This window comes from Fukomys damarensis, unplaced genomic scaffold (genome assembly GCF_012274545.1).
Source record: "Fukomys damarensis isolate Sample0158 unplaced genomic scaffold, DMR_v1.0_HiC HiC_scaffold_28, whole genome shotgun sequence".
Classification (NCBI taxonomy): domain Eukaryota; kingdom Metazoa; phylum Chordata; class Mammalia; order Rodentia; family Bathyergidae; genus Fukomys; species Fukomys damarensis.
In genome coordinates this window covers 37,781,729-37,796,231 of record NW_022900940.1, presented here as the reverse complement: position 1 = coordinate 37,796,231, position 14,503 = coordinate 37,781,729, and the positions used below count along the sequence as shown (strand labels likewise).

General features: G+C 44.0%; 1 protein-coding gene across 4 annotated transcripts in view; it reads right to left on the bottom strand.

Annotated features, from left to right (window-relative positions):
- The window catches only part of Arhgef3 (Rho guanine nucleotide exchange factor 3), a 316,326-nt gene that overhangs the window by 145,217 nt on the left and 156,606 nt on the right, over positions 1–14,503 (bottom strand). For all 4 annotated transcript variants that reach the window (XM_033757008.1, XM_033757003.1, XM_033757006.1 and 1 more), the window contains one exon: positions 12,559–12,621. In XM_033757008.1, the coding sequence (XP_033612899.1) occupies positions 12,559–12,621 (63 nt within the window). The remainder of the gene's footprint in view (positions 1–12,558; positions 12,622–14,503) is intronic.

The window sequence follows — 14,503 nt, the reverse complement described above, 5'->3', positions numbered from 1 at the left end:
ATCTATAGCGAGAAGTATTCTCTTGAGTGGAATTTGTGCATAGCTGGCCAGCAAAACTATCACTTTCATCTACCAAATAACAGACTTACTGATTTAAGTACGAAGTAGGAGATCCCAATTTTAGAAACTAATATTTTGAACTGGGTGTGGAGGACATACATCCTCAATAAAGAGATAGAACAATAGGACAGAGAAGAAAAGTCAGCCTGCTTGGAAAAGGACCACAAGACGCTGCACACTCAGTTTCCCTGCAGAACTTCTAAGAAGTTAACCCAAGAATGGCATCTGGAGCACTGAAGATGAGCCCGCGGTTCAGATTCGAATGCCTCATCTCCGACACCAGGCATAAACACCGCTTTCAGAGCGGCTGCCTGCTCCTCCTGGGTCAGCTGTCCCCAGAAAGTGGTCTGTGCAACTGACACAGCAGGGTGGAAGAATTCACACGGACCGTGGGGTGCTCCTAGACCAGGGGTGGCTGGCTGGTGGCACAAGGGCCACACCTGGCTGTTTGTTGTCATGGAAAGCTCTAAAAGGTTCGCCATCCCGGGCCAGACACATTTATATACACGAGTACAGATTAGAAAGCCAACATGCCACCCTTTCTTCACAGAGAACAGGTATCAGACTACTGAGAAGAGTAAGAACAAAGGAAAACAACCTCTGCTATCGAAACAGGAATAAATGACCAGATCCACACAGTTGGGAATCGACACAGTTGGGAAACACCTGCTCGGCAAGCAGAGAGGAGGAGCTCCAGGAATCCAGAAAGGGGCGACACCAAATGATATTACTGAGAAAGTGCACATTTTAAAAGGCAGCCGAGATGTAAATTTGGTCACTAATATCAGCTTATTCTTTAAACTCACACTGAATGTATATAATAGATAAATGTGTACACGATATTTAAACATTACATATACTATTTACATATAAACATATATTATATAGATCACATATAAAACTATGGCTGACAGAAGGAATGTCCTTGTGGTTATCTAAGAGTTACAAACTTGGGCCGGGGATGTAACTCAGTGGCATGGCGCTTGCCTGGCAAGCACAAGGCCCTGAGTTCAATTCCTGGCACAAAAAGAAAACAAGAGTTGTAGACACTGTCCCTTAAATGAATTACACTTGACAGCAATAACTCTCACCCTGTACAGATCTGCCTTTGGAACTAAGTTTTGATCCCTTTTCTTCGATGCCCTTCATGGAAGGGGTACAAAGTACACAAAAAAGGAGACTATGAAATAGAAATTTAATATGATCCACTCTAATATTAAAGTTGGAAATTATCCATAGGCAGTTTAAAAATGTTTTTTGCATCTACCTTACTGCTTGCCCCAGGATATGAGGACAGTCATTGTTTATAACTGGTAGATACTGTACACAACAAAAATGTTCCTCAGTGGAGAATCGTATTAAAAATAAATGATACCCATCTGTTTAATGCAACAATAAGCACAATCTAAAACTTCTTTTGTCAAAGTACATCAACTATACATATGAAATCTGCTGCTGAAGTCCGATGCCAAAGGGCTCGCTTGCTGTTTCCAGCCAGGGTGCCACACACAGTTCTAGAACTCTGGACTGGATTTGCACCCTTCACTAAACATGCGCTGCTCTCATCTGATGACAAGGCACTTAATGAAGCTGGCAGGCCTTAAAAAAAAAAAAGAATGAGCTCTAGGTTTCACGGGCGTGGGGGCATGGGCAAAGTGGCACATCTATAGTACGGAATGTTTTTCAGGGATAAAAAAAGTAGTGAGCTGTCAAGCCATGAAAAGACCTGGGGGAAATAAGTGCACACTACTAGGTGCAAGAAGCCAGTGTGCGAAAGGCTACATAAGATTCCACTGGTGTACATTCTGAGAAAGGCAAAACTGTGGAGACGGTAAAAAGATCAGCTGTTGCCAGAGGTCAGAAGGGAAAGAGGGTTACAAAGACAGGGCCCACAGGCTTTTCAGGGCAATGCAAGCGGGCTGTGCGATGCTGTGCTGAGGACACGCGTCTTTACACACTTACAGACCTGCAGCATGTTTAACACCGAGGGCGATTAACACAAACTGCAGACTGGAGGTGACAATGGTGTGTGTGCACAGTGAAGGTTCACAGGCTGTGACGAATGCGCCGGGACTACAGATAACAGGAAAGCTGTACATGTTTGGAGGCAAGAAGTCCATCGGAACGCTCTGGACTTTCTGTTCAACTGAAAACTGCTCTTTAAAAAACAAAAATTTAAAGTCAGGTATCGTGGAACGCACAGGTAATTCCAGTTATTTGGGAGGCTGAGGCAGGAGGATTACTTGAGCCCAGGAGTTCTAGACCAGTCTGGGCAATATAGTGAAACCTTGCTTCAGAAATCGCTTTTTTTTTAAAGTCTATTCAAAGCACCAGGGGAGCAAGTTGCAAAGGAGAAATTTTAAAATGACAACTTGTCTTGATAAGCCAATATAATCAAATTTTGATCTCTCTATATATATATTCAAATATCTGGAAGGGGCACTAAACCGAGGGCCAGGCTCATCGCTGAACCTGGACAGGTGAGCGGGCAAACACGAACAGCTACTAGCTCCGTCTCTGCTGTTTGATTTTTAGTTGGCGGAGACATTTACAGTGCCAGCCTGCTGTGACTTGAATCTAGATGTCATCCCAAAGCCTCATGTGGGGCTTTTCAGAGGTGGCTGGATCTAGAGTATGTGATGCTGAAATTAAGGGTGTGTAATTACTAAATTAGTCCACTGACTGGTTTAGCATAGTTCTGGCTGTGGCTAATGGTAAGGCCCTTCCTAGATGTGGGTGGTACCGTAGCATGGAAGGCATAAAAGGGGATGGCAGGCTTTGCTGATTTGTTGCCTTCTGCCTGCCACACCTTGGACTGTTTCTCCTCTGTGATGCCCTCTGCCATGCCAACTGGCCTCAGAGCCAGCTGACTATGAAGTGAAACCCCTACAAACTATGAGCTGAAATAAACCATTCCTCCTTTAATTTATGATGTTGGGTATTTTGTCTCAGCAAAGAAAAAGTAAGACACAGCCCTTATTTTAAAATTTTTATTATACTGATTGATTGAAAGATCTTACTAAGTTGCTCAAGCTGGGCTCAAACTTGCAATCCTCATGCCTCAGCCTCCCAGAGTGCTGGGATTATAGGCATGTGCCACATGCCCAACTGAATTATTTTTTTAATCATAGAAAAGGCAAAAAAGAGCCACTAAAATACTGGGGTAGCTTAGGTCATCAACTGCAAAAAGCAAGGCAAAGAATTGTTCAGCTGAGCTAGGCTCAAAGGAAAATCTAAACACTATGTGTTGGGAGCTGATTCAACGGCTATTGCAAAATCTTCTTAAAAATAACTTTTATATACATGTTTTACATTTTCTCCTCTACTAACACTAACAATCTCATATCAACGGGTTAAAATTTATATTTGTTGCATTTTTTCAGTCACTTATGTTACAAAAGGAATGCAATGCAGGAGTTTATCATAACAAACTAGGTAACGTCATCAGAGATCCTTGTCTGGGGTCTTCATCCCCTGTCCCGCATACACATACACAAAAGGGGTCCACAGATAAAATTCAGGTATGTTCAAGCTTGGATGGCAAAACATAGATCTTTACTTTCACCAACAATTGAAATTTTGCATCTCTCCCTGGTAGGAATAGAGGCCACAAGTCAGAAGCATCTGCAGAGCTATGGCGTCTTTATTACAGAAATCATCATATTTTCCAAAGAAAGTCTAGGCAGTGCAGCTACTTCAAAATGCCACTCACTCCTAGCAGCTTACCGTGAGTACTGTAGTATCAGACGAGTTGCCAAAGCTTGTTATTTAACGCATTAAGAAGCACATAGGGCTGGGGATTTAGCTCAGCGGTTCGGTGGCCTGCCTTGCAAGTGCAAAGACCCGAGTTCAATCCCTGGTACCAAAAAAAAGAAGCACATAGGTAGCTCTTGCCACAAATTTGATTTTTAATGTTTTATAACTATCTTTCAAGACAACTGGTTTCTTATACAGTTATGCATTTAAAGCACAACTCAAGCATATAGAAACACTTTTCTTAAGGAAGGGAGTGTTTGTAGGTTTCAAAGTGCCATAGGTTAGGAACCCCTGGAACTTAATTTCCTCATTCCTAGGATTCCACCCTACCTTCGCAGAGTCTCCCGTGCTTCCTCCTTCCTGAGGACAAAAATGTATATAAACACATGGGAGTGCAACATACACACTGTGCTCTCGAGTGCATTTTCCACTTACCTTCTACAATGTATGTATAAGTCTCCACACATTTCACAGTCATGCTATTCTATCTTTTAGCCATTATAAACAATGCTGCAACAAAAATCCTGTGTACATGTCTTCCTATAGTAGTTTTTTAAAAAAAATCATGATCAGTTCTCCTTATGAAATACTTGTACCAACAAGATCTTCAAACTTGGCCATAAAGTTGATTTTGTATTATGACAGCTACTTTTGTTTTTTGGGTTTGTTTTTTTCTTCCCCCATACCGGGGATCGAACTCAGGATCTTGTGCTTTTGAGGCAGGTGCAGTTCCACTGAGCTTACTCCCCAGCCCTCAGCTAGTACTTAGCCCCTTCCATAAACTCATTTCAATTCTTATAATTATTTTTTTCATATTTTAAAATACTTATTAAAGCAAGGCATTTTATGGTTTCATTTACAGGTACGGAAACCAAAGCACAAAGTGATATTCTGTCTCTCAGCTCCCAAAATTTATAATTCTGGTTATGAATTCAAATAAATAAATATTCTTCGGTATGAAGTGCTTCATTTAATGTGGCCCCCACGGATGTCTCCTTAAAGGGAGCAGGAAAAAACCAAACCGATATGACTTACACTTTTGGGGACCATCAACTTTTTTTTTTTTTTTTTTTTTTTTTTTTTTCAGACCCTTAACTTTTTTTTTTTTTTTTTTTTTTTTGTTACCAGTGATCGAACTTGGGACCTTCCACTTGTGAAGCAGGTGGCAGAACCACTGAGCTAAATCTCCAGCCCAGGACCGTCAACTTTTGAAAGCATGTCCTGAAGCTTCTTAGTCATCGCACTTTACAAAAGGTAGATCAAAGAGAAAGCTCCCTGTGGTTAGTACAACGCAGAACCCAATCCACTGGGCAGAGACAAGGTGCGACTGTTTAGGTCAACACTGGGCAAACCTGATACCAGAAAGCACTGCACACAGGGGCTCCACCGCCTAAGGACCAAACGACTTCCCAGGCGGTCCTGACAATTTGGGCATCCAAAGCAGAAAAATGCCAACAGGGGAAATACGGGCACGTGCTAATGAAGACCCAGTCTGCACAACAGAATGGGCTCCTCGGTGACCAGAGCATTATTAAAATCTTGATGTAATTCACAAGGACCTCGTGCTGGCCAGAGCAACACTAATCTCCCAGTTAGCAAGTTCCCAAACAAAACTGCAGAAATAGTGTTTTGTTTTTTTTTTTTTTTAATTCTCTGGTCTCTGCTAAACAGAGATAAAATAATCCTGCTGCTATTCTGTGTCTCACTGAACATCCTGGCAATGAAACATCATTAGCTTAATCAAGACAAGAAAGCTTTCCCCTCTTCTATATCAACTCTAATGCTTTCAATGGCTGTGTAACCAAGTAAGAAATTGCAATGCCAACGTAATGAAATTTGAGCATCACTGGCCTGTACCGCAAAGCTGGCTTAGTAATGGGACCAGCTGAATGCCCTGGAAATCACCTAGCACTTGAAGTGATCCAAACGCTTTCTCCTCCTTGCTTCCTTAACCCAGAAGCAGCATGGAGAAGCTGAGGTCTTCAACCTTCCTGGCCTTGAATCTATAAGCTATGGCTCCAAGCTCAGGGAATTTCAGCTTCAGTTTCCTCATCTGCAAAAAGGGCATGGTCACAGGACCACTGTAAGAATTAAACAAGGTATTTGGAAAGCACTGAACATACAAACACTTAAATATATCAACATTTAAGGTCATGCTATTTGCTAACATAATAACAACAACCGTAGTTAGCACCGAGACTGGGAGGAGAGCCTGGAAATCAGATCCTAAAACTATGCCATTTGCTATCTGTAAGACTTCAGGCAAGTTTATAATTCTAGACATCCATTTTCCTCATGTCCATGGGGGTAATGTAAGGGTGAAAAGATAAACTGTGTACTGGCATGGAGCCTGTCACATCATAAGCACTCAATTAACAGTGGCTGCTCTTCTTATGCATCTAACGGGTCTCCCACGGCTGTGCTATGTAGCTGAGGACTGCAGCAATTTGGTCCTGCCTTCCCTGAAATTCTGACTGGTCTTTACCCCCAGGAAACCCTTGCTAATAAAAATAAGACCGAGCAGCTCAGACATACCCATCTGAGTAACACAATCTGAGACTCACTCATTCATCCATCCACCCCAGACATTTTTATGGAACAGCTAAAACAAACATCATTTGTAGTTGACAAGCTACTGGTGAGACTGTAAACAGCCCATGGCTGTACTGTGCAATGTAATACATTCAGGAAACAGCCTGCTGAGTGATCAGAGTCCAAAAGTTTTCCTGGTATTATACATCTGGAGTAAATATGTTCTTCTCTTCTTGTTAGATTTTTAAAATTCTACCCCTTCCCTTTCATAATGCCACCAACTGTCTAGCATTTATCTGTCCCTTTCCCTCAGTCATGCAAAGGGGGACACCTGAAGCCCAACTTTTATTGGATGTTTACCGATCACCTACTATGGTTCAAGGCCTGTGCCAGAAGCTGGGGGCTTAACGAGAGCAGAATGCAGATTTCCCCTAGAGGAGCTCATGGAATGGCTGGGAGAGGGACCGGGAAACAGACACTACCACACTGTGTGACACAGGCCAGGACAGGGACATATGCTTAGGACTGTGGGCGTAAGGGGTAGAACAGAGACTGGCTAGAGGGGGAAATAAAAAGAATCCTGGAAGTGTGGGAACCTCTTAGAAGAGAAACAGATATGAAGAATAAGTTGACACAAGCCAGGCAAAGTGTGCGGATAGCATGTATTCCAGACATAGGATAACAGCATGTGCAAAGGCCCAGTGGCAAGACGGAGCATGAGAAGTTTCAGAAACTGAAAGAAAACCAGTGGGCTGTATCTACAACAGGTAGAAGGTAGTGGTTCAGGAGAAAGGTGAGCAGGTGAGCAAATGGGCAGAGCCAGGTGATGCAGGTTCAACAATACAAGATTTATACTCTAGAAAGATGATCTGGTGGTGTGTGGAAGACACCCTGGAAGAAGGCAGAAGACCACCGAGATACTGAATAGTGCTAAGCAGCAATGAGGATCCATGATCATGTGAGCGACCAAAGACCACCACCCCACTGTTCGAACACGACAGCTCAGCTCTCCCTCAACTGCTCTCCTTAGGAGGGCTGAGAAAGCACAAGAGGCAAGCAACATGGACTTCCATCTAGATTTCTCAAAGGGGACAGAAGAAAAGTTCTAACAACAATACGGGATCTCACAGCGTGGGGGGTGTGGGCGTGTTCTCCCCCAGTATTCCTTGCCCGGAAGGAGCTTACACAGAACTCACCCCGGTGTCCACAAGCTGGCAGAGAGGACGCAGTCGGGGGAGGACCACTAGCATGGAAAGGACACCCTGCCCCGCTCAGACAGCGAGGCTGAGCCCCGAGAGGACCGCTGGAGGGTGTGGGGGGCCAGGGGTGTTCAGCAAACGTCCACACCAAGCCCCCCGCCAGGGGAAGGGGTGGAAGAGGAACTGAGGAGTGTTGTGTAATGCGCCCACTTTCCCCAGGAAGGCAGACATTACTGCTGCGCACATGTACGGATGAGCTAAATAAAAAGATGAGTGATGTGGTGGGGAAAAGGGCAGACCGGGGAGACAGGAAAATGTTCTCCCACTCCTACGACACTCAACAGTGCTAAACTTCGCTTCCACCTCTCACTGCCAGCTCAGCTGCCAGAAGGGTATAAACCCGTTCACGGGTTTACAGACTACGCATTGCCCTTTCAGCCAGGAATCTCGTATCTCAGACTCCATCCTACTCATAAAAGAGATCACTCGATGATATTCTTGGATGCCCACTAGCACTACTTCTAATACGGAAAAGTCAGAACTTGGCGAAATTCCCAGGGGAGGATGGCGTAAACAAATCCGGGGTGCTCACCTGACACGGCATTCTGTATGTACTAAAAATAATCTTCCTGAAGATACGGTATTTCAGGGTACAGCATCATGTTCTCAGCACGGCAAGGGACAAGTATAGGAATGGATTAATTTGTGATATGATCTCCATTTTTAAAAGTCACATGTGCTTATATAAACTCGACAGGGCCCGCTCAGGGACGCGTGTGCACAGCAGGGTCTGCGGACAGCGAAGACGGCAGCAGGCAGCCAGGAGGGCTGAGCGAAGGGTTTACAACAGCCTTTGCCTCTGCTGCTAAGGAAACGTCTCTCCAGGTGCACTGGTAGCCTGTGGGGCTTTGTTTCCTCGTTATACTATTTTGTATGTCTGAAATACTTTATAACGAAAACACTTTAAAGAGGTACGTATATTAACTGGAAGGAAATGCACTAAAATGTAGCTACTGCGTTTAGGCGGGACTGTCAAACCCCACTGATCACATTGCCCAAACTTTCTACAAAGAACATATATTCCTTTTCATCTTTGACATTACTTGACCCTTGGAAACTTTTCTATGTGCAGGGCAGAGCCTGCTTGTTTTCAGAGAGAATGCCTGGCACTGAGCTGTAAGGCCCTTGGCTGGGGCGTGAGGAAAGCTGTCTTTGCCATGTCTGTCACCCTCAGGATGTCAACTAGAAAAGCGCTGTAGGGGCAGCGCTGTCTCCACAGCCACCCCACTCGCATCTGCTGACGCAGGAGGAGATTTGTAGGTGGCTGCGGGGAGCCTTCTTCCACTGCAAGTTGTTCTCAAAACTGTGTGTTGCCTTTTTCTTCCCCTCAGGAACAGTTGTGTTCTCTTCTGCCCGGAAGCTGGGGGCTCAGCCAATGGACTGGATGAAGTGGTGGGAAAAAATAGAAACCAATTATTTTGTCAACTACTGCATACTCTCCAGTCCAAATCTGTTTTTCACCAAATGCTGGGAGGGGAGGGCACGAAAACAGTTCTTCGGAGATATCTGACCCATCACTGGGCTTTAAGATCCTTCTAGATCCCCTGTAAGAGGAGCTCTTAACACAGGGCCTTGGCTGGGGCCCATGAAGCCCTGGAATCATGTGTGGATCTTGTAAGACTTTCTGGTGCTCAGGGCTATCACCAGCTGACACAACTGAGGGTCCCTGTTTTGTAAGAATCAGCTTTTCCCACTCTCATTTGGTCTTTTGATCCCAAGTTTCCTAAGCAGCCCGAGGGAGATTTAGTAGGAAAACTCCCATCTAGACAACTATCAGAATCATCATCTGAGGCTTTAAAATAAGGCAAAATGTCATGGGAATGTCTGACGCTATCATTATTCTGAAATCCTGCAGGGTGTCATACGGCATGTAGTTTTTAATCAAGAAGAGATATCACCCAACCTCTCATTTTCCGACTTTTTAATGTCAAGATATATTTTGGGGAGAACATTAGGGCAACTCACTGTTTTAAAAATTCAACTGTATTTGTCAAGAGCACTCTGTGTACCATATATTTCTGGGGGGAACATTAGGGAAATTCACTATTTCAAAAAAATTCGGCTGTAAGTATTTATCAAGAGCCTCTGTGTACCCAACATTGGGCTGGGACTCAATGGAAACTTGACCACGATTCCTGAAAGACCCCATCCCCTCATTTACCAGCTTCTTGTTTATAGCACATATCTGCTGACTGTCTTTCCACTATTAAATGGAATCAAAATTGAGAGCTACCAATATTACTTTCCTAAACCCTCACATCCTCCAGTATGAGTCATCCACTGGAACCCACTTCTTTTTCAGGTACTTTCCATTACATATAGAAGCAGACTCAAAACAACTCCTCAGCGAACTGTAGCGGCATGTGCCTGTAGTCCCAGCTATCGGGAAACAAAGTCAGGAGGACTGCTTGAGCCAAAGATTTTGAGGCCAGCTTGGGCAAAACAGCAAGGTCCATCTCAAAATAACAAGAAACAATTTCTGGGCTGGTAGAGTGCGTACTTAGAATGCACAAGGCCCTGGGTGCCACCAAAGCCCCAGTGCCACCCAAACCAAAAATCTCTTCAATGATGCTGGTTAGGTAAGGAACTGGATAGGATTCTACCACATATTACCATTTAAAAGCACAAGGATAGATTTCCTCTGAGTAACTCTCGCAGGCCACATATTGGCATAATTAATTTACTAGGCTCAGATACTTATCTGGATATTGTTGTATCTATAGCAAACACCTCTTACGTGGCTCTACCCATCTCTTAGTTCAATCCCACTCATCCCTACATGTGCCTCCTGGGGACAAGGCATTAAAGTGGGCAGTACCACTTCCACGTTCCCTCCCGGCTCTGCCACCTATCTGGTCTCTCCCTGTGACTGAGCGTGCCAGCAGAACATGCCAAACAAGTTTTCATGTCCCTACAACAGCTTCCAGGATCCTTCTAACTTCTACAGTTATTAATGCTACATGATACTGAGTGGAGGTAATTCATAAGTTCTAGAGGTCTGCTGGCAACATTTAGAAAAAAATGCCAAGTACATCAGAAAGGACTTAAGGTACAGCTGAATCCCAAAGCATAGCCCTGTTGGTGGGAACAGGATAGATTTCTATACAATTCTCATTACTATAATAAAACATGACATATGAGATAGCTAAGAAAAAGGGCAACATCATTTGCAGCTGCACAAGGAGAAAAAAATCCTTTATCTAAAAATGACTCACTATTTTAAACTCAAGTGACCTTGATAAGAAGGCAAGGTCATTGACACCAACTAAGACAAAAACCAAATCACAACTCTTAACTCTTAACTCTTAACTCCAGGTAAGCCTTTCACGTCAGGGACACAGTTGGTGGTTCTCTGATAAAAAGCATCCAGAGCATGCTTTCCCGCAAAGTAAATATCAATGTCTAGTTGAAGCAGACCGTATGATGAGAAATGGTCCTAGAAATGGCTTGGATTAAAGTCTTACTTAGTCATCACACCTTCCTGAGGCTCCACTTCTTCATGTGCAAAGTGAGGGGCCTGGAATGCATCATGGCTAAGAGTTCTTCAAATCCTGAAAGTCTTTAAATTCTAAAAGTAAATTTCCCGGTGCCTGCTTCGCAGGTGCAAGGACCCGAGTTCTATCCCCGGTACCAAAAACAAACAAACAAACAAACAAATAAATAAAAGTAAATTTCCACAAAATTAAAAATGTACAAACACAAAAACTCTTATTGCTGATGAGGGGAAGCTCCATGATTTCACCTGTCAATAATAAAGCATTCCGCGAGTCAAGTAAAACTCGGAAGAATGTCATCCTTCCGTCCCGTTACCATAGCAATCTAGCAAATTGGACCAACTTCATCAATCAAATGGTCCAAAGACTGGAACAGATAAATACCATATGGCGAATAAAGATGCTCAAGCACATTAATTAGATGCAGCTCAGGCTCACTCCATCACGACTGACTGCATCACAGAAAACTTCGCAATAACTCAAACTAGCTAAAATAGCCTTGTTTGTACTGGTAATAAATGTCATCCCATGAGAACTTAATAATCCATATTTGGTGAGTTTCAAATTTTCACAGTCGTTTTAGAAGGTCTGATCTTTAATCTTTTTTTAAGGAGAAACTGAATCAAGCAGAAGAGAAGTGGTTACACCGTTAGCTATAGGCAGGGCCAAGACTACGACTTAGTTCTTAGCTCTCCAGCCTTCGGGTCACATCATGGTAGCTTTCGTGGCCTTGTAGAGGAGAGACACTATAGTTTAATGTTAGATGGATCCAGAGCACACAGTAGTTAAGCCCCAAGGAAGTGTACAAAATGCACAGATAAGGGGACAGGATGCACCCAGGGAGGGGCTGAATCCCCACCCCAGCCTCAGCCCCTGGTTAACGAGGGCACCAGAGGTGGGGGGTGGCCTTTCCCAGGTACATCCAGGGGAGAGGAGTCCAAGTCCAGAAATCTGCTGAAAATAAGCATCCAAGAACATGGCCTAAAACCCCCAAAGAAATGGTTTATCTCTATCATCACCAGTATTCAGCTACCAAATCTTGTGCAAACTTCTGCATTTACAGAAAAACAGCAAGGCTAATGTGTGAAGGGTACCTGGTGCACACCAGGTAATATACTTGCTATTCTCACTTTTATTGTTTTATTTGACTCAAAAATTGGGGGCGGGTAGAGCCTTCTCATTCTTATTGAATGCAGAAACAGACCACACAAGTTATAAGCATGGAATCTTGATGCAAACTAACATCTACTAAATCCAAAGCCACCCGTTCCACCATGGGCTGGAATTCCCTTCCGGCCTTCGGGCCATCTGGCACCCGAACAGGCCAAACCATTGACCTCCCCGTCCAGGGGGCAAACATCTGTCTTCTTGAACCAGCCCCGAAAATGGTGCAGCTGGATTTATCTAGATTCTACCCGGATGCACTGAGGGGCGGGAGTTTAAAGATCGGCACTCACGCTTATGTCGAGACTGCAAAGGCTGACGGCATCTTCATCTTGGGCGCTCTGCTTCCGTTTCCGCTGCAAAACAAAATTCAAATGTAAACAGGGATTAGGGCTTTGATGAAGGAGAGAAAGAAAACAAGCATTCAAACAGCATGTGCGGTCCTTACCATTTCCACCACGCTGCCTGCCCCAAACCTTTACCCAAGCTATGTAAGTGAATTATGGGAACTATTACACTTTAGGATAATTGGTTTGGATTATTATTTATGCTACTACAGTCTCTTTTTATATTTCCTTTTTCTCAAAATCCCTCTACATAGTATTTAGAAATTTAGATATTAGGGTCAGATTCTGACTAATTTGGAAAAATCGACTAGACTGGAAAAAAAATCTAATTCATTCGAAAATATTCCATTTTCATAGCTGCTGTGTTCATGGGGAGTTTAAATTTGTTCTCAACCTCGTCCAGGGTCCTGGCGTAATCACAGAGCCACAATGTTGGAAAGAACCTTAGATATCTGCTCTAAGATTCCTATTTTATGGCCATACAGACTGAGATTCAGAAAAGTCATTGAACTAAAGATAATTATATTTGCAATTAATTTATAAATTTATGACTAGGGTGGCCTACCAAGTTAAGTGTAGAACAGTATTTTTACTGTTTATAAGAAAAAAAATCTTCCTGTAAATCATAAGAAAGCTCATCTCTTCTGTATCTCTTCTGTATCACCGGCCCAACCAACCAGGCATGAGTTTCTTGAGTCCCTCCCTAACCTACAACTTCTAAATCTACTGATGCTACTCGGAAGAAAGCTACCAAATGACCAGAATTGCAGAAACAATGGGAAAGTTGAGGGGTGTCTGGAGTCTATAATCCCCAAAGAAGTCTCCTGCTGTCCTACCATGAACAAAAGTAGAAACTGGGAAGCAACCAAAACGGTTCCTATTTACTTCAATCCAGACAGGTTTGTTGGACCTCCCAGCTGTTTGTGGCCCCAGGAATTCAAAGGCAGCAACTCCTTCAGGGAAGGAATTCACACTCAGGTTGGAGACACAGACCAAGCACCACTAACCATAATGCAGTAAGAGCCAAACATCTTTGGGGAAGTCGACTCACTTCTCTGAGTCACACTTTCTCAACTCCAGGGTGGGCAGGTTAGGCGGGTGGCGGCAACGACTATGTTTACTGTCCAAGAGAGATCTTGGACACAGCCACGCATCCGAGAGCTTGGCCGAGTGCTTGGTACACAGCAGGTGCTCCAAGTGTGTCCAATCAGGGTGATGAGGTCGTCTCAGAGGAAGAGCATTCGAACAGGCCCGAGGATGAATAGGAGTTTGTGAGATGAAGTTGGGGCGGGGCCTCCTTCTACACAGTCAGTACCTAGATATTTAAAATCCCAACATGGTTCTGCTCGGAGCACGGAGGTTCCAGAGTCTGCAGCAGCGGTGCTGCACCCTCAGAACCACCTGACGAATGACTGGAGAGGCAGATGCCAGAGCCATTCCTGATGCTGAGCAGCTGATCTGGGCTGGGGCCCCGGGATCCGCATTAACAAGCTCACAGCACATTTAGGAAATCAGACACTCCATTTGGGGGTCTCTCTCAGGGGAGCCTAGAAAAGATGCTGATGACCCAGCTACACCTCTCCTTGGCATAGACCCAGAAGAAGGCGTTCTACAGGGGACCCCGAATACCTGGCTTTTACTGTGGCACAATTCACAATAGCCAAGTTGCGGAATCAGCCTAGGTACCCACCGGTGGGTGAACGGATAGAGAGGACAAGGTATACATGCACAACGGAGTACTATTCAGCCATAAAGAACACAATGATGCCTTTTGCCAAAACGTGTACGGAACTGGAGATCATGATGCTAGGTGAAATGAGCCAGTCTCAGAAAGACAAGTACTGCATGTTTTCCCTAACAGGTAGACAGACTTACAAGCATAAAAAGATGG